The sequence below is a fragment of the Electrophorus electricus genome, chromosome 4 (genome assembly GCF_041902795.1).
Source record: "Electrophorus electricus isolate QZ-2024a chromosome 4, ASM4190279v1, whole genome shotgun sequence".
Lineage (NCBI taxonomy): Eukaryota > Metazoa > Chordata > Actinopteri > Gymnotiformes > Gymnotidae > Electrophorus > Electrophorus electricus.
In genome coordinates this window covers 14425961-14442879 of record NC_137500.1, presented here as the reverse complement: position 1 = coordinate 14442879, position 16919 = coordinate 14425961, and the positions used below count along the sequence as shown (strand labels likewise).

Genomic DNA, 16919 nt, shown 5'->3' with positions numbered 1-16919 from the left:
ACTCCTGGAGTGAGGGAGGAGGATGTGACGCTTTCTCTGTCGGATAATTGCCTGTCTGCATAAGATGAAACAGTAGCAAAGAGTAACCAAAAGATTTCACAGTGCAATATTAAACTAGAAGAACAAAGTCAACAGGGGGGGGATTAAAATCGGATGCTTGCTAGTTCGGGTAGTGTTGTGTTAGCCTAGTTGAACTCTTACGTTAGCTAGCTAGCGCTATCTATATTTACTCGCCGACCCTCACCAGACGGCTTCGGTCCAGAGAAACGTGTAAGGACACTGCTCATCCTGAGAGGTTTGAAGTTTGCTATCACACTCACATTGTGGAATATGACATTAAGCGGTCTTGTAGCAAGTAATAACAGACCACGTAGCATGATGGACCGAACTGTACCTAACCATAGTCAATCGCGTATAGTTGGCTATGCTAGCTAGCTAGCTAAGAAAAAAACGGAAACCATTCTTCCCATTTTAGTGTGTGTGTGAAGCACATCTCTCATGCGTGGTTAGCTAGCTAATTACATTAACTTGCAGATGATAGCTACCAAACAAAAGCAGAACATACAATTTGATGCATAAATTTAGGGACTGAAATTTGACGCGAGCTGAACATTTAGGCTGTGGTCGTTCCCAGGCGATCATTTGTGTGGACGTTTATCTTTCAACCTCATGCGTCCGAGGTGCTTTGTTTTCCTCACCAGAATTAGGAAGCCAACTACGCTAGCTACCCTACCATTCTCAGTAATTTAAAAATGTTCAGATTCAGATTTACATTGGGGCTTTTGTGGGGTATTGTGCTTTTCATATTTTGGGAGGATGTATGACCTGAAATCGTAGATCGGGCTTAACCTGATACGCATGTCGTCGTTTGTCAATTTCCAGCACAGCCAAGGTACCCGGGTAAGCTGGCTGAGTTTCCCAGTATTTACCAAATGTAAGTCACGGGGCTAATAGATGCAGGACGGGTCTGCGTTAATAACATAGCTGTTTGTCTCCGTTCCATTTTTAAATGTTGCGGGAGTCGAAGGCTAAAAGTGTTTGAGAGATCATTCCGTTGGCTTGTCTGTGTTCTGTAGCTATATGAAGGGAACTGTAGGATGATATGTGTAGAAATAGATTAACAGTGGGTCATGGCATAAACATTCATTATTCTGTTAGGGAGCCAAAGGGCTTTCGTTTGGAATCTGGATCTCGATCAAAACAGCTGCATTTAATTGTTGCTGTGCTTTGTTTTAAATTAGCATGGCAGATTACCTGATAAGCGGCGGGACGGGTTATGTTCCGGAGGACGGAATGTCGGCCCAGCAGCTGTTTTCGGTTGGAGATGGGCTCACCTACAAGTAAGTGCCGTTTGCATTTAAAGGATGTCCAGTTTTGGTTGCGCTTCGGCGTGCGTAATGGGGTACAACGTTACGTTTTCAGCACATCAGACCTGCCGTCTGTCCAAGACGGACTCACAGCGGAAGAGCTGTGCTCTAAAGGGGACGGTATGACTTACAAGTGAGTAAAATGGCACTTCATTTGACTGAGTCGCCTTCCTAAATGGGATCAGAGGAATCAAATGATTCTCCCCTTAAGAATGGCGATCCCCTCAATTTAGCTTGAAATTTGAGATCTTTAACGAAGAAGCAATTTTTGTATTGGCTTATTCCTTTTAATCATAATTCACATTTACGGCATTTATCTAATATAAAAGCTACAACTGGACAAGTGTACATTTGCCAGTCTCATTTCCATGAAGTCATGCCATGGACAAAGCTATTTGCAAATGGGTGAAGCCTTTTTGCTTTTCCAAGATTTTCCATTTTCCAGTCTTTGACCATTCTGATAATTGTATATTCTAGCTATTTTATACTGTTCTAGCTTTGCTGAATATATTTTTCTCACAGCTTTCACTGACTTCTAAAATGCTGTTGTCCCAAATGCCTGGTAATGAACAGTCATTTTAGCACTGTGAAATGTGGTTTTGTCACTATTGATGGGAATAGTTATAATACATTATTGGTTGTCACTCTGTTGTACATTAGTTTCATACCTTTTTTCTATCTCACCACCTACAGAACCTTTCACATAGTTATTTTACTGTAATCTTTATGATTTTCCTTTAATAACTATGAAATGTACAAGTATGCTATTACTGAAAGCAAAACTAATATCTCTATGATAGGTCCACAGATCTTGAACATAAACTTAGTAAACTTGCCTTGAAATTGGTTTATTTTGGATGGGCTGTGCATCAGATTATTATATAACACACATCTGAGTTTCTTTTGGTAGTGGCCTTAACCAGGAGAACAAGACTGAAGTTTGAAGGCAGCCCTATGCTTGAGTTCCCCATTGTGTGTTTTTAAAAATAACCCTTTATTTAATCCTTTAAGACCTGCTGATAGAACTAGTGCATTTTACAATGCATCCAAGTTTGAGTTTGTCTGGATTTGTCTGGAGTCTGGATTTGAAGGAACTGTAACTTATCAGGCAGCAGTCTCCAGTTCTTCTAAGTATAACATTATTATTGATGATCTGTGGTGTCTGTGGTCATATAGAAGTACTGCATTGCAGAAAAACACTGAGCAGTCAGTCAGTGAGTGATAGGCCTTTTAACAGTGTTGGCAGTGTAAGAACAGATGAATGAATAACAAAATGCCCAAGCTGATGCGTTTGGCTTGGTTCTTGATGAAGTGCATGCGCAGAAGCAGGGTGGGCCTCACGACTCCTTAAGCTTGGTCATGTGAGAGTAATGAAGAAGAGAATGGGCTAGGTAGCTGCTGTTCCTCAACTTTTCATCTGAGCTCTTCAGTTCTTTTATACATAAACACATGTTCACACACTTGTACAGTGTCACACTTATACTTGACCAGGTGCTTATTGATTTGAGTTCACAAACAAACGACTGTAGTTGTCACCTCACAGCTAAAAGATCATACTGCCTTGTTTTGTCTGTGTTTATCAGCTGGGCATTAGTGGATGATGAGTAACCATGCTTATTGTTTCATACGGGTGCAGTTTATGCAGCTATATAGCAGGGCTCGAAGTCAGCATAAGTTAGCGTCACATTTTAACGGGATGAGAGGGGAAGCAAAGCTATTCTAGTTTTTCATTTTCTAGTTGGTTCCATTTTTAACTTTTCAGATTTCCTGTGATGTATTTTATTGTGATGCTTTTGTTAATCAGTAGTTTTTGTTCTTTTGTGAATAGTTAGCAAATGTTCTGCAAGGTGTGATAGGTTTTTGCCATTGGAGTGTGTATGCATGTAGTTTAGTTTTGTGCTTGGAATTCTGCATGAAGTGCTACATCTGTCTTTGTTTAGGTGTTTTTGCTACATATCTTTTTATTTTATGTCATCTTTTTTATTTTAATTTTTATTAATGTGCTGAAAGATTTTAGATTAAAAAAAAAAAATTATACTCAGTGCTACCTGAACATTTGTCAACTGCAAGATTCACCCTAGCTAATGTAAACATATTTTCTGGGGTTTTTTTTTTCTTTTTTTTTTTTTTTTGGCTGATGAAAAGGATTTGGGAGTGTGAGGGTGCAAAAACAGCAAATGAGTGACTGGCTGAGGATTTTGTCATGCTCCACTCTAATCATACAGGGTCCTTTGGGAGTCTGTGCTTAGTTTCTGCTTACTTTGATAGATGACAGATCCCCGTGGGTTCATTCTCTGGAAATATTCTTTGTTGAAGCATTGCTGTAACACTAAACACAGAGTTGTGATGACTGCCTTTGTGTGGGTCTTGTGCTTATTTATTTACTTACCTATTTATTTATTTAAAAGTTCTGTTGCCCGACTTGTAATTTATTGTAACCAGCTGCTAGTTTCCATATGCTATATCTTCTGTTTAAACCAGTGTGTCAGGGTGAAGGCCAGCACATGCTTCCTTCATGATATGCAGGCAACTGCTACATCTTTTTAAGCTGTTGCTCATGCACATCCTGGCTTTAGGACATTTTGTTAAACAGCAGTGGTTTCACGTGTGTGTGTGTGTGTGTGTGTGTGTGTGTGTGTGTGTGTGTGTGTGTGTGTGTGTGTGTGTGTGTGTGTGTGTGGTCCTTTCTCCTGGACCTGCTGCCACGACTGAGATGGTGTCTGTTTTGGCACTCTGTATTTTCTTCCATTCAGGCCCGAGGACATCACTTTGAGCTGCCGTTCGCTAAAATTAGCAAGAGTGTATGTTGTCGTGGCATGTCTGAGGGATCCAGAGGTGCTCTTAAAAGCAGACAGTGTTAAATGGCCTTTTCTTGACATCCATAGCATGTGTCGCAGTTTGAGTGTGTGGTCAGCATGCGTGGGCAAAGACATGCCCGTCCCTTTTTCTCTGTGGGAATACAGGCTTTCAGTTCAAGCCTCAGGTGGCCAACCACTAGTTAAGGAGGAGAGACTGGTGGGCGGGCAAGGGCCCCGTCACCCGCGCCAGACAGAAGCACGCCTCTGCTCCTTTTCAGTCCTTACTGTCGTCTTGCACTCATCCGCCAAACCACGCTTAGCTGGCTGTCTGTGGACAGAGCACACTCAGTTTTCCCTCCCTTCCTCCTCGCCGTCGGTCCGTATTGTTTACATAACCTGCTCACCATGGTCTGCTGCGTTTTTATACTGCGCATTCCTGCAGATTTCAGCAGGCTGCGGAGGGTTGGTCTTGTGTGTCTGTGCCCAAAGCCACGTCTGACCTAAGCAGATTCAGGGGCCTTATTTATAAAACTTTTAATTCCAGAATGAAAGTTTGTGTGCACATATGACCGGAAAAGGTATACACCCAAAAGAATTCAGATCACAATCATCTTGAAAATGTGTGCAGGTGAATGACCTTCATGTCCTGCCCTGTTACTGCCCATAAACATACAATTCAGATTACCCAAGAAATACTTAATATGGAGTGCCCCGTTCATTATTGTGTGGTAGTAGCGACGGTGTCAGCGCGAAAGGCCTAAAAGGGTATTTTGCAGAATGTGAGGTTTATGTACTTGCTGGAGATTCATTCAAGAAACAGTGTTTGGTAGCCTCAATGTTGACACAGTCAGCAAACCCAAGTTTGAGCGGCAGCATGTAGCTTCAGCAGTCAGTAGTGTTCTACAAATGTACTGAAGCAGACTTGGAAAAAGGTGATGCAAAAAAGTGAACATTTGCAAAGACAAGAGTGTAATTATGACAGGTGAGGGGAAACCCTGCACTCCAACACATGCTTTCTAGTTAGCATAGTAGTCTCCCACTTGATGCATCCAGACAATGTCATCTGCCTTTTAGAAGCCCGCTGACGCACTTCATGCTGAGGGCGCACGTCATTGTTGTCTCCTATGCACTATGTAGGTTATAAACTGTTTGAAGGCATAGTGACTGTCACCTGCAGGGGTTATTGCAATATGTCTGCAGGTTCCTCTAATTCCATTTGGGAGACTAATTGTTGCCATAAATAGAACTTTTGATGATGGCCTGTTCATCCACCATATAAAGAAATCCTAAGTGCTGATATCAGTTTAATTATGACAAGCGGAACTGCTGGTATCTCCCAGTCCTAGCCGCTAATACTTGGAAACAACCAGCTGCCAGGAATGTGAAGGTCATTAAGACCCAAGTGGACAGGTATTGGCTGGTTTCACATGCTGTCTCTTTAAACCCAGGTCCAAGTCCAAACATTATTCCAAGAGAATGGCTATTGGATATCTAAATCGGCTCATTAGTTGTCAAGAAATTATTTTTAAAAATCTGTCACGCTCATGCCTTATGCAGTTGTTTGTAGTCTTTTAAAGCCAAAATATCCATTGTGCCATAGAAAATGCAGCATCCATTCTAGCCTTTTTAATTTTTTTTTAAATAAATATGTGAATTTGAAATTTTCTGTAATTATCCTGTAATTTCTGTAATTCTGTAATATTTCTGTAATTATCCATAACTACTAACAAATTTGAAGGCTATAGATAGTAATCTGCTGCAATAAATATGAGTACATGGAAACAAGCTAATTGGCTGTTCTACACAAATCAAGAAACTCATCGGACAAAAATACTTTTTAGGCTCAAATGTTTTTCGTGAGTAAATGGCCTATATGCAGTAATTATGGAGCTGCATATTTATTATTTAATCTGGGCTGTTATGTGAGAGGACAGTAACTTGTACACTTTGCTGTAATCCCTTACATTTTACCCAAACATGTCTTGTCACTCTATAAATGTTGGGTATGGCTCCATGTGCCAGTCAAAGTTTCCGTAAAAATATGCCCAATGTCCCGCCAAATATTTTACTTTGTAGACACACAGTTCAGACCTGTTTTAAGTGAAGCCCCAGGATATGGCTGTTCACATATGGCCTCATTCCTGTTCTGGTTGTCTTATGCTTTTCTTGAGAGCCACGCTTGATTCAGTTGGCTCAGTCACACAATAAGACCCTGGGTTGCTACTTGCCCATCTGCGTGTGCTTCCCAGGCAAATGCATTTCGTTGGATTTCAGGATGAGGGCAGGATATCACAGCAGTTGCATCATGTGGGTTCTTTTTATGGTGTGTATTATTGTGTCCTTGGTTGACCCATCATATTTTATTATCTTATGTATGATATTCAAGAACTTTGATAGATGGCATGCCAGTGGGTTCATTCTCTGGAAATGTTTTGTGTTGACGCATCGCTGTAACACTAAACACGGGGTTGCGATGACTTGCCTATTTCACATTAATTGTGACATTTGTAATATTGCTGTATTTGCCATATAACCTAGAACTCTGAGAGTGCTTCTGTGATTCAGCTTGGGACTGGTGAGTCGTTCTTGTATGAAATGGATATTCCAGTTCAAGGGTGACCAGTCCTGTCAAATGCTGGTAAATTTTGATGCTGTGCTCACCATTCCTAGCAAGTGAAGAATGAACATAATTGGTGCATGCCATTTTATGCAGTTTGATGTACTATTACTTTAGCTAACTTCTTCCTGTATGGAACCGTGTGTACTGAGAACGTGTACAAATGCCTCAACACAGGCGCGAAACGGAAAGGACACACGCGCCTCCATTTCCTTCCCACTTTTTCAACGCAACTTTTGAATCAGCTGCTGGTTATGAAGATGCACAAGTACAGCATTTTATTAGTGGTCCCACCCTGGGAGAGGAAAGGGTTAAAAAATGCAAGCTTTTTAGGTTTGTAACTTATGTGAATGGGATTTATTTCAATTTTTCTTACTCTGTCTTTGTGTCTTTTCCAGTGACTTCCTGATTTTGCCTGGCTTCATTGACTTCACCTCGGATGAAGTGGTGAGTCGTCGTCCCTCTCCTCCTCTAAACTGCTTGCTTCCTTTTTTTTATGGCTGTTCCTAATTAAACAGCCGTCTGTGTTTTGTCCATGTGCATAATTAGCTCAGTGTGCACTTCCTGTGGTTTCGAAAGCTGTTTGTCTATGGACCTACAGTCATGGCTGTTTTGAGACAGGTTTTTGTTTTTTTTTTGTCAGATGTTTAGATGGTATAGTGTAGAACAATTATAAGCATTTCATACGTTTTTTGTTTTTTTTTTTAAACTATTTATTGATGTACATCCAGTTTAAGCAAAGACTTTAATATTTAGAGTGTTCACCCTTCTTTTTAAAGACTTTTGCAGTTTGCCTTGGCATGCTGGATATCAGTCAAGATTTTGACTGAGCCCATTCTTGCCTAAACAGTTCTTGGAGTTGATCTCAGTTTCTGTGTTTGTATGTCCACCCTCTTTTTGAGGATGGACCACAGGTTCTCAATGGGATTGAGATCTGTACTACCGAACCTTCACGCATGTGCGTGCGTACTCACACTCACTCACACACCAGGGTTTTTCATGGCTCACAATAAAGCAGAGGTTGTGGCATCCTGATCATGGGCACACGCATATGTGTACCATCGCCATCATGGGCGCACACATATGTGTACCATCCCGATCATGGGCACACGCATGTATGTGTACTGTCCCTTCAGCTGTTTCAAGCAAACACTTACAACGCAAGCCTATTTTAGTTCTGCTAATTATATAATTGAAATAAATGACCATTGTTAAAGCATATTTGTTCAAAAAAGTGCCCTGTTCAACATTAAATACAACATAAAAATAATGCATTAATTTACACAGTTAAACAACAAATTGAAATATAAAATATTGTTTTTGTTTGCAGTTCACAGGGTCCCTAGCGCAGCATAATTGAACATAAATATAGCCTAGCATTTACTGTCTTGTTGAGTAAATGAAGCAAAGACATGTTGTAGAGGAAGCAGTTTACTGATTTTATATTTAGTCAATGCCTCCATTAGCCTACCTCAGTACACCATCCTGGTCCATCTTCAAAGCAGTTTGAGGCCTTGCGAATGAGTGCAATGCTGGATATAGAGACAAATCTATACACACACACACACAGAGTACAATTAAATGCTTCTTTGCATATCCCAGCTTCTTTGTGAGCTGGGATCAACCTGGGATCCTGCGCCCCTGGAGCTGAGAGGGTTAAGGGCCTTGCTCAAGGGACCAACAGTGGCTATATGGCAGAGCCAGGATTTGAATCCACAATTTGATGAGGTGGCTGCATCATTCTATGCAGGAAAAAAGCCTGCACACACTAACTTTATTTATTTTTCAATAGAAGCTGTGTTTGTAGTTCTGAGTGTTAGTCCCTCATTTAGCCAGACAGCTAGTGACAGGGGGTACCCTGCATTTGTACTCATACTGTCTATTTATCCCAGTGTTCTGTACTTCCATTTTTGTGATTTAGTCAGCAGCTCAGCCAATATGAAAATGGTGTCCTCTTGTCTTTGAAAAGGTTCAGTTGAAAGTTTCCACCATTTGGTCAGTAACTTTACCTGGCTTCTATCAAGTTTCATTATCCAATTTGAATTTGTGCAAATATTTTCTCTTTGCTGCCTTCCTGTCAGAAGGGTCATTGCACATCTGTCAATCTGCTTCTTTAGCAAACTACTAATCCTGTGGCCATCAACCACAAGTTCAGTTTTTTGTTTTTTTTTAGAATCATGGAGGTTTATTAAAACCAAATTTTGTATAGTTACCAAAGATTGGAACAGCATAAATGCAACCATTTTAAATTGCATTTATGCTGATGATAATGCTGCTGATCTTCACTTTCTGCTATCTGGAAATCTATCTGGAAATAGTAGGGTATAATCAGTTTTATACTATTATCTATTATTCACCAGATGTTCTGGAAAAACATTGTCAGACTGTAACTGTACTGGGCATTTGCCTTTTTTGCAAAAAATAGATTTTATTGAGGGTTTTAAATGCTTTTAATTTGAAAATTTAAATTGATTGCCATGTCCTTTTATTTTAACTGATGCAACATTGGCAAACAGTCTTGCTGGACCGCCGTCATTGTGTTCGTCATCCTGGTGTTATCCATACATCATTTGAGAGAAGTACGTCATTGGAAATCTCTGAAGGAGGCATAGATTGAGTGCTCTCTATGGTGGCTGCTTTTGAGCACAATATATTAGTCCAAATATTAGTCCACTTTGTGCTTAGCAACTGTTTATGACCAATAACTAACAATGGTTGTAATAAGGTTTGATTTGGTGCAGTGTCTGAAATGCAGCTGATCTTTCCTGTTTGTTTTATACCCGTTGGCATTGCAAGTCCTCCTCGGTCATGAGGATTGTCCATTGTCATGAGCATACCACATTACAAGCCAGCATGCTGGAATGTTAACATGAACAACGCGACTAGCTAACATTAGTCATAATAATTCCTGGTTGTGGCATCTGATGCTGGTTGGTGATCATCTATCGGAGTACTCCGTGATGTCATAACTGTCAAAACATGGTGGCGGCCATATATTAATTAGCTAATTAGGCTTATGACGGGCTTACCATTGAAAGTTGAATAGTGTGCACTATGAGAGAGATTTTGAACAAGGGAGAACCCCCCCCCCCCCTGCTTTGAACTCTTGCTGTTCTCCATTGGGGTGGAGATTGCTGTTTTGAGAACTCTGGATGAACATGCTGCAAGCAGGTAGTTACGGGAGGAATGTTGAAAATTGTTTTTTTGAGTTATCAGAGTGATGGGAACATTTCTCATGCCTACAACACTGCCTCTCTGAAGGTCAGCAACCGATGCTTTTTTTTTTTCATTGGAAGCAGACTGTTATTGTGAACTAAAATTGAGAGTGTAAAATTGAGACTCTTCTGCTGAAAAAAACTAAACAGGTGTCTGATCATCTAAGGTTGAAGATTTGCTGAGGAATATTTCCTGAGCATCTCGGCATCTGTCTGCCATCTGCTGCTGTCATGTATGCCAAAACAACATGGTCTATTATTTATTTCATGGCTGTACTTATGTCCATACAGTGTAGTCAGCAAGCTCACCCACTCATTTTCTCTCTTGTGTAAAGATATTCTCAAAGGAGGTGGCGTTATGATTGCTATCAAGTTTTATCAAGTTTTGCCCTTGATCAGCATACTTCCAGCTTGCTTAGAGAGAACGTGGTGTTAACATTCAGTACTGCCCTCTTGTGGTTGCTTAAACACCCTTAAGAAAATATGCCTATAGCAGGTGTTTTGCACTTGGAATACAGATCCTTTGTTGTGGTGGGCGATAGGAAATATTTTATCATTTTCTTTAAATTTAGGTTGGTTAAAGTGTTATTACAGTGTAAATACACTTTTTATGTAAATGCTGACTGAAAATGCTGAGATCCTTTTGACATAAATATAAATTTCATTTCATCCAGAAGCCAATGTATTGGGCCTGGACTAATATTTTTGTTCCTGTGATTTATATACCATAGGGTAATTCATGAAGCCTAAAGCTCATTACACTTACTTTGTAGGATCTGACTTCAGCCCTTACCAAAAAAATCACACTGAAGACACCACTGATCTCCTCTCCTATGGATACTGTTACAGAGTCCTCAATGGCCATCGCTATGGCAGTAAGTTCCACCTTCTTCTTAAAGGACTTCACGTTATTGGATTGAACATCTGTCAATTTACAACAACTCCTGTATTTGTTATCTAGCTTATGGGTGGGATCGGCATCATTCACCATAACTGCACCCCAGAGTTTCAAGCCAATGAGGTTCGCAAAGTGAAGGTAATGTGACTGACTTAACTGTTGTGTTGTCAAGTAAGTAAGCAAAGTAGCTTTGGTACGTGTAACACATTTGCTGGGTTGGGCAATATTTCATATTTTCCAACTTCCTGATATTTATGTAAGGCCAACATTATTTTTTTTTGCTGCTGCTGTTCAGTAACTCGGTGCAAATGTTGTTGATCATCTGTATGAATGTAGTATTGTCCCAAATTGTGCTGCATTTGATCTTGATAAAGCTGGGTGTGAATGGGTCAGCATGTTGATTTGATTGCAGTGTGCATTTGTCTGTTTATTCATCTTTTAAGCTACATGCCTGCCTTTCTGTGAAGTGGTTCTAGCATGTCCTTTGATGTAAGCGGGTGCGTGCATGTGCAGAGGTTCGAGCAGGGCTTCATCACAGACCCCCTTGTGATGAGCCCACAACACACAGTCGGAGACGTGTTTGAGGCCAAGGTGCGGCATGGCTTCTCTGGGATCCCCATCACCGAGACAGGCAAGATGGGCAGCAAGCTGGTGGGCATCGTCACGTCCCGAGACATCGACTTCCTCTCCGAAAAGGACCACGGCAAAACCCTGGAGGAGGTGTGTATCTGTGCCTGTGCACTCATTGTAGCCTCCCAGAGCAATCTCAAAGGGACCCACTGCCACGCATGGCTTCATATAGGCCTGCTCGAACATGTATGCTTGCTGAAAGAGTCTTTGAGGTCTTGGGTATTAGCCAGCGAGCCAAATTAGGTGGTAAACTCTGGGCGAAGTACTCAAACATGTAAGATTGAGAGATGGGGCACTGTATGCTTATTTATGAGAGCAGCATAATGAAAGCCTACTTGTATCCAACCTATAGGTTATGACGAAAAGAAGAGACTTGGTGGTAACTCCTGAAGGTGTCACGCTTAAAGAGGCCAATGATATTCTGCAGCGCAGCAAGAAGGGTGAGGGACTCAAGGTCCTGGTTATGACTTTCAGAAGTAGAATCTCAGGGCACTTACCAAATGTGGACAAATATGGAACTGGAGCTGCTATAGCAGCAACAGGCATGCGCCTAACATGCATGAAGTGCCGCACGTGTGTCTGTTTTCTCTTAGGTAAACTCCCCATAGTCAATGACAGTGACGAGCTGGTGGCAATTATCGCCCGCACTGACCTTAAGAAAAACCGAGATTACCCCCTGGCCTCCAAAGACTCCCGCAAGCAGCTGCTGTGTGGTGCCGCCATCGGCACCCGCGAGGACGACAAGTACCGGCTGGACCTGCTCATGCAGGCCGGCGTGGATATGGTGGTTCTGGTGAGCTACAGAACTGAGCTTGCGTAGAAAACCCTACTTATCTGCGTTCGGTTTCTAACTGATAATTATAATGTTCAGGAGTGACCCCCAGTCTTGGGCCACCTGTTATATAGTCTGATTATTAATTTCAGTAGTAGTAGTAGTAGTAGTAGTAGTAGTCACAATTTATATAGTGCCTTTATCAAACTCGCGGACGCTTTACAGACATATCGGCTTTTGCCCTCCTCACTCACACACTCACATGTCCAGCTTGTGAATACGTCACGTTCTCTTCATACGTCAAATTGTCTGCCTCAAGAAGATAACGCTATGTAACGACTTTGGTTCTGTGAGAGCTATTTATAGAACTGGTGGTTTTGTTTGGTGCTTGGTGCTATTGGGTGCATCTTATTTCTCCTACAGAGGTCAGTTTGGAAAATTTGTCATGCTTTGTTTTCCTAGGATTCCTCACAAGGCAACTCTGTATATCAAATCAACATGATCCACTACATCAAACAGAAATACCCTGATCTGCAGGCAGTGGGAGGGAATGGTGGGTCTCTTTGTTCTAGCTTCTGTTCATATAATTGGTCCTGCTAATGCCATGATTGCTTATTTCAAAATGTTTGTTGGGGTGCGCGCACCTGTGCGTGCTGGCGCGCGTGTGTCTGTGTGCGGGTGTAGTGGTGACGGCAGCCCAAGCAAAGAACCTAATCGATGCTGGAGTGGACGCTCTGAGAGTAGGCATGGGCTGCGGCTCCATCTGCATCACTCAGGAAGGTCGGGATGACGCATTTTCACGCCGCACACGCACGATGCTGCGTTCGTACTCCTCACCGAGCGTTGCACACCACAGTTGCATGCTGCGTCTCCGCTCCTCGCTGAGCGTTACCCACCGCAATCACGCGACACTGCATTCATACCCCTTACTGTTACATACCGCACCCACACGATGCTGTAATTTTGAAGTCCCAGAAACTGTTTTAGCTTTGTCAAGAATGGGTGCTTAAGATGTACTTTCCTAATAAAATTTTACGGGCATGGTCTCCTTGCATGTGATGGATCTGTGACTGACTTCCTCTGTGCTTGCAGTCATGGCATGTGGGCGTCCCCAGGGCACTGCGGTGTATAAGGTGGCGGAGTATGCCCGCAGGTTCGGAGTGCCCGTCATCGCGGATGGAGGCATACAGACCGTAGGCCACATTGTGAAGGCTTTGTCACTGGGAGCGTCCACAGGTTTGCACCGTGCTGTTTAAAGGCCCACTCTCGCACCGTTTGCTTTGCTAGTAGATATACCCACTACTGTATGTGGGCCAAAAATTTAGTGCAAGATTCATTTTACTTTTGTGCTAATTCCAGAATTGTAAAGTTGCATGCCCCACCATTTGATGACCTTTGACCCTTTTGTCTATGTAGTCATGATGGGGTCGTTACTGGCAGCAACCACAGAGGCACCTGGAGAGTACTACTTCTCTGATGGTGTGCGGCTGAAGAAGTACAGGGGCATGGGCTCTCTGGATGCTATGGAGAAGAGCACTAGCAGTCAGAAACGCTACTTTAGGTAGGTGTGTATGTAAAACGTTCCAATAGTGCATACATGATGCATGCCAACCATTCCCATGGTGCATTCATTTTACCAAAGGCCTAGAGAGAACAATTTTTATCTTCTTCTTCCCCCTTTTCTGGCTCTGTGCTGATTGGCTGGTTGACAGTGAGGGTGACAAGGTGAAGGTGGCTCAGGGAGTGTCGGGCTCAGTGCAGGACAAGGGCTCCATCCATAAGTTTTTGCCCTATCTCATTGCTGGAATCCAACATGGCTGCCAGGACATTGGAGCCAAAAGCCTCTCTGTGCTCCGGTGAGTGCTGCCAGCAGTGGATCACTCCAAATTTCACACATGGGGGGGGGGCAGTTGTTCATAACCCACCTGGTGTATTCCTGCCATGATCTGTAAGGGCACCTTTATTGTGTGTATGTGTGTGTGTGTGTGTGTGTGTGTGTGTGTGTGTGTGTGTGTGTGTGTGTGTGTGTGTGTTTAGTTCTATGATGTACTCAGGAGAGCTGAAGTTTGAGAAGAGGACCATGTCAGCCCAAGTGGAGGGAGGAGTGCATGGGCTTCACTCGTAAGTGAACAGGGACGCCACTGCACTATACTGTATGTTTTATATAGATTATAAAGTCAGCAAACCAGTATTAACATTTATGAATGTATTAACTGATAAGTTATAAATGATCAATTATCAGTATTATTCAAGCTGTGTCCTGTGCTGTTTCTTAGTTATGGTTGCTATATAATGGTTCTTTAAACTTGTAGAAAAATATAATCTAAATCTGCATATACCTGCAAAATAATGTCTATGTATAAATGGTGTGTGTTTGCATATTAACTTGATGCACATTTTATAATGTTCTTTCACTGAATATTTTAATTCCAAATCTGTTGTTGAACTGAAAGGTTTATACTCCATTTGCTTTTACAGTGTGCAGTATCGTAGTATTTGATCTCTTTCCTATGTCAGGCTGTGTAGTTTTTTACTACATAGGCTTTTTACTGTGCATGTAGTACGATTCAGCTCTGTGTAATGAAGTATTCTTTAGAAAGGAAGGCTCAAGTGTGATTGCTAAATTCATAAATTGTTATACAAGAGTTGGCATGTTGCTTTCCTCAAAAACAAAAACAAAAAAGCAAACAGAAGAGGTTTCTGGATTGAGAATGAAGCATGTTATTGATCTTGTTGACCATACAGTACAGCTCTGTAGGCCAGATCAACCAAGACATCTGGCAAACTGTATTTTCCTAGGTACGAGAAACGGCTGTACTGAAGGAGGGGTTCCAGCGTGGACATCGGGAGGCCTGATGTTCTGATCTCGGCAGTGACCAAATCCCTTCAACCTAACGGACACCTCCGCTCAAATGCCCTGTTTGCCAGTCTGATTCCATCCTTCCATCCTGCACTGTCGTGATGACAGAGAAAGGAGAGGAAGAAGGGGAGAGCGCTAACACACCCTGTGCCCCTATCCAACAAAAACGAACAGCAAACACAAAGTATGTGACCATTGCACTCGCATGGAGTATCAGGGTTTACCAAAAAGGCCTGTCACAGTAAGACCTCATCCTGTGGCGTGCGTGCATGCATGCTTGTGTGTGTGTGTGTGTGGGCGCAGGTGTGTGTGCGCATGTACGCAGGAGGGGTATGGGAATGCACTAGCGTGTTTGGAGCGAAGTCAGTTTTGTGCCTCAGCTGTGATGTCATCTGTCTCTCTTCCTGCTGCTGCGCACCCGCCAATCAGCAGGCACATCTTGAAGGATTCAATGCCAATATTTCCAACCACACTGCCTGTGCGAAGAGCTCCAAAAACAAACAAATCAATCAATGCTGTAAAACTCTAAAGCCAATCTTTTGTGTCGTTGACCAGTTTGTTACTTTAAAAGAGAACCTTTTTTTTTTTTTTTTTTTTCCTAGGATCAGTATGAATGGTACGTTACATTTTCTTTTGATTAGCTGAATGCCTGCACAGTTAATAGTGTCCCACCATTTGGACCATGTGAAGAATCTGCTGCACCCCTTTCTCTACCAGTAAGAGCTCCTGGCAACTGTGAATATGGTAGTCTTGGTGTCTCAAATATCACCAAACGTTAATCAAGACCATTTCCTGTTGTTGACACCCCTTAGCATTTCACTTGACTAATGTGAACCAAAGGAGGGAACTGATCTTGAGCAGTCAGCTACTGAGCAGTGGCTGTTCAGCGAATGTCCTCTGCAATACGAACTACTCAAATTAATTGGTTGCTTTTGGGTAAATGCATAAAATGTGCATTGGGTGCCAAATTTGCAAGAAGGGTTTTTTGTTTTTTTATTATTATGCATGATTTTTTTTAAAGCCATAACTTGCCTGTCTTAATGGCTTACTTTTTTACTGTTTATGTACTGACAAGTTCATTTTTTTTTTAAATTTTTCTCGGGGGAGGGGGGTGCGCTACCTCAGCATTTAATAAGGGCAAAATAAATAATCAGTGGAGAACATTTTCAGTTAGAGCCCCAGATGAAATCTTTGTATGTTTCTGCTGCGTCTCTCTCCTAAAGCTTTGCCTATTGGTGAAACTAGTGACATGCCTCAAAGCAGGAATGAAGAAGAATACCCAAATCAGAAGACTTGACCCAAAAAGCACCACAAGCTTGTTGTATTATGTAGGGCTGTCTGGAATCTGAATCTTTCTAATTGGAACCTTTTTTGGGATTTAACTATAGAATTGATATATTTGACAACTGTGATGTGTTACCATGGGCTTGCCTATTTAAGTGGACTTTGTTGGTTAATGTTGGAGGTCTCTGACTCTGTTCGTAGAACATTGTAAATCACCATCTGTTTACACAACCATTCGCAAGTAAACAGTGATAAGATGGTGGTAGGATTTACACCATGATGTACAAAGACAAATTCAGTATCCTTCAGTTACTGGAAGAACTTGCCCACTGGTAGCACCCTTCCCTTACGCCTGAAGTCAGATGCGTTTACTGTAGTATTTCCAAATCAGTTTGCTTATGCCGTTCTTGAATAAATAAATTGAAGCAGTTAATTACCATCCTTTTTTTCTTGTATTGTTTAAATTCAAGTGGAAATC

At 41.9% G+C, this 16919-nt stretch overlaps 1 protein-coding gene across 11 annotated transcripts; it reads left to right on the top strand.

Annotated features, from left to right (window-relative positions):
- On the top strand, window positions 1–16880 carry impdh1b (IMP (inosine 5'-monophosphate) dehydrogenase 1b). Of its 11 annotated transcripts, XM_027014255.3 has the most exons (16): window positions 6–295; window positions 1242–1340; window positions 1423–1500; window positions 7181–7229; window positions 10771–10872; window positions 10959–11033; window positions 11409–11615; window positions 11878–11965; window positions 12119–12318; window positions 12760–12850; window positions 12982–13077; window positions 13390–13533; window positions 13714–13858; window positions 14010–14153; window positions 14335–14418; window positions 15097–16880. In XM_027014255.3, the coding sequence occupies exons 2-16, from the start codon at window positions 1243–1245 to the stop codon at window positions 15116–15118; spliced, it is 1623 nt and encodes a 540-aa protein (XP_026870056.2). In that variant the 5' UTR covers window positions 6–295; window position 1242; the 3' UTR covers window positions 15119–16880. The 11 variants fall into 11 exon arrangements, with proteins under 11 accessions (XP_081568683.1, XP_081568677.1, XP_081568676.1 ...); XM_081712551.1 differs by having other exon boundaries at window positions 4–270; window positions 11878–12318; XM_081712550.1 differs by having other exon boundaries at window positions 5–295; window positions 11878–12318.
- The last annotated feature ends 39 nt before the right edge of the window (window positions 16881–16919 follow it).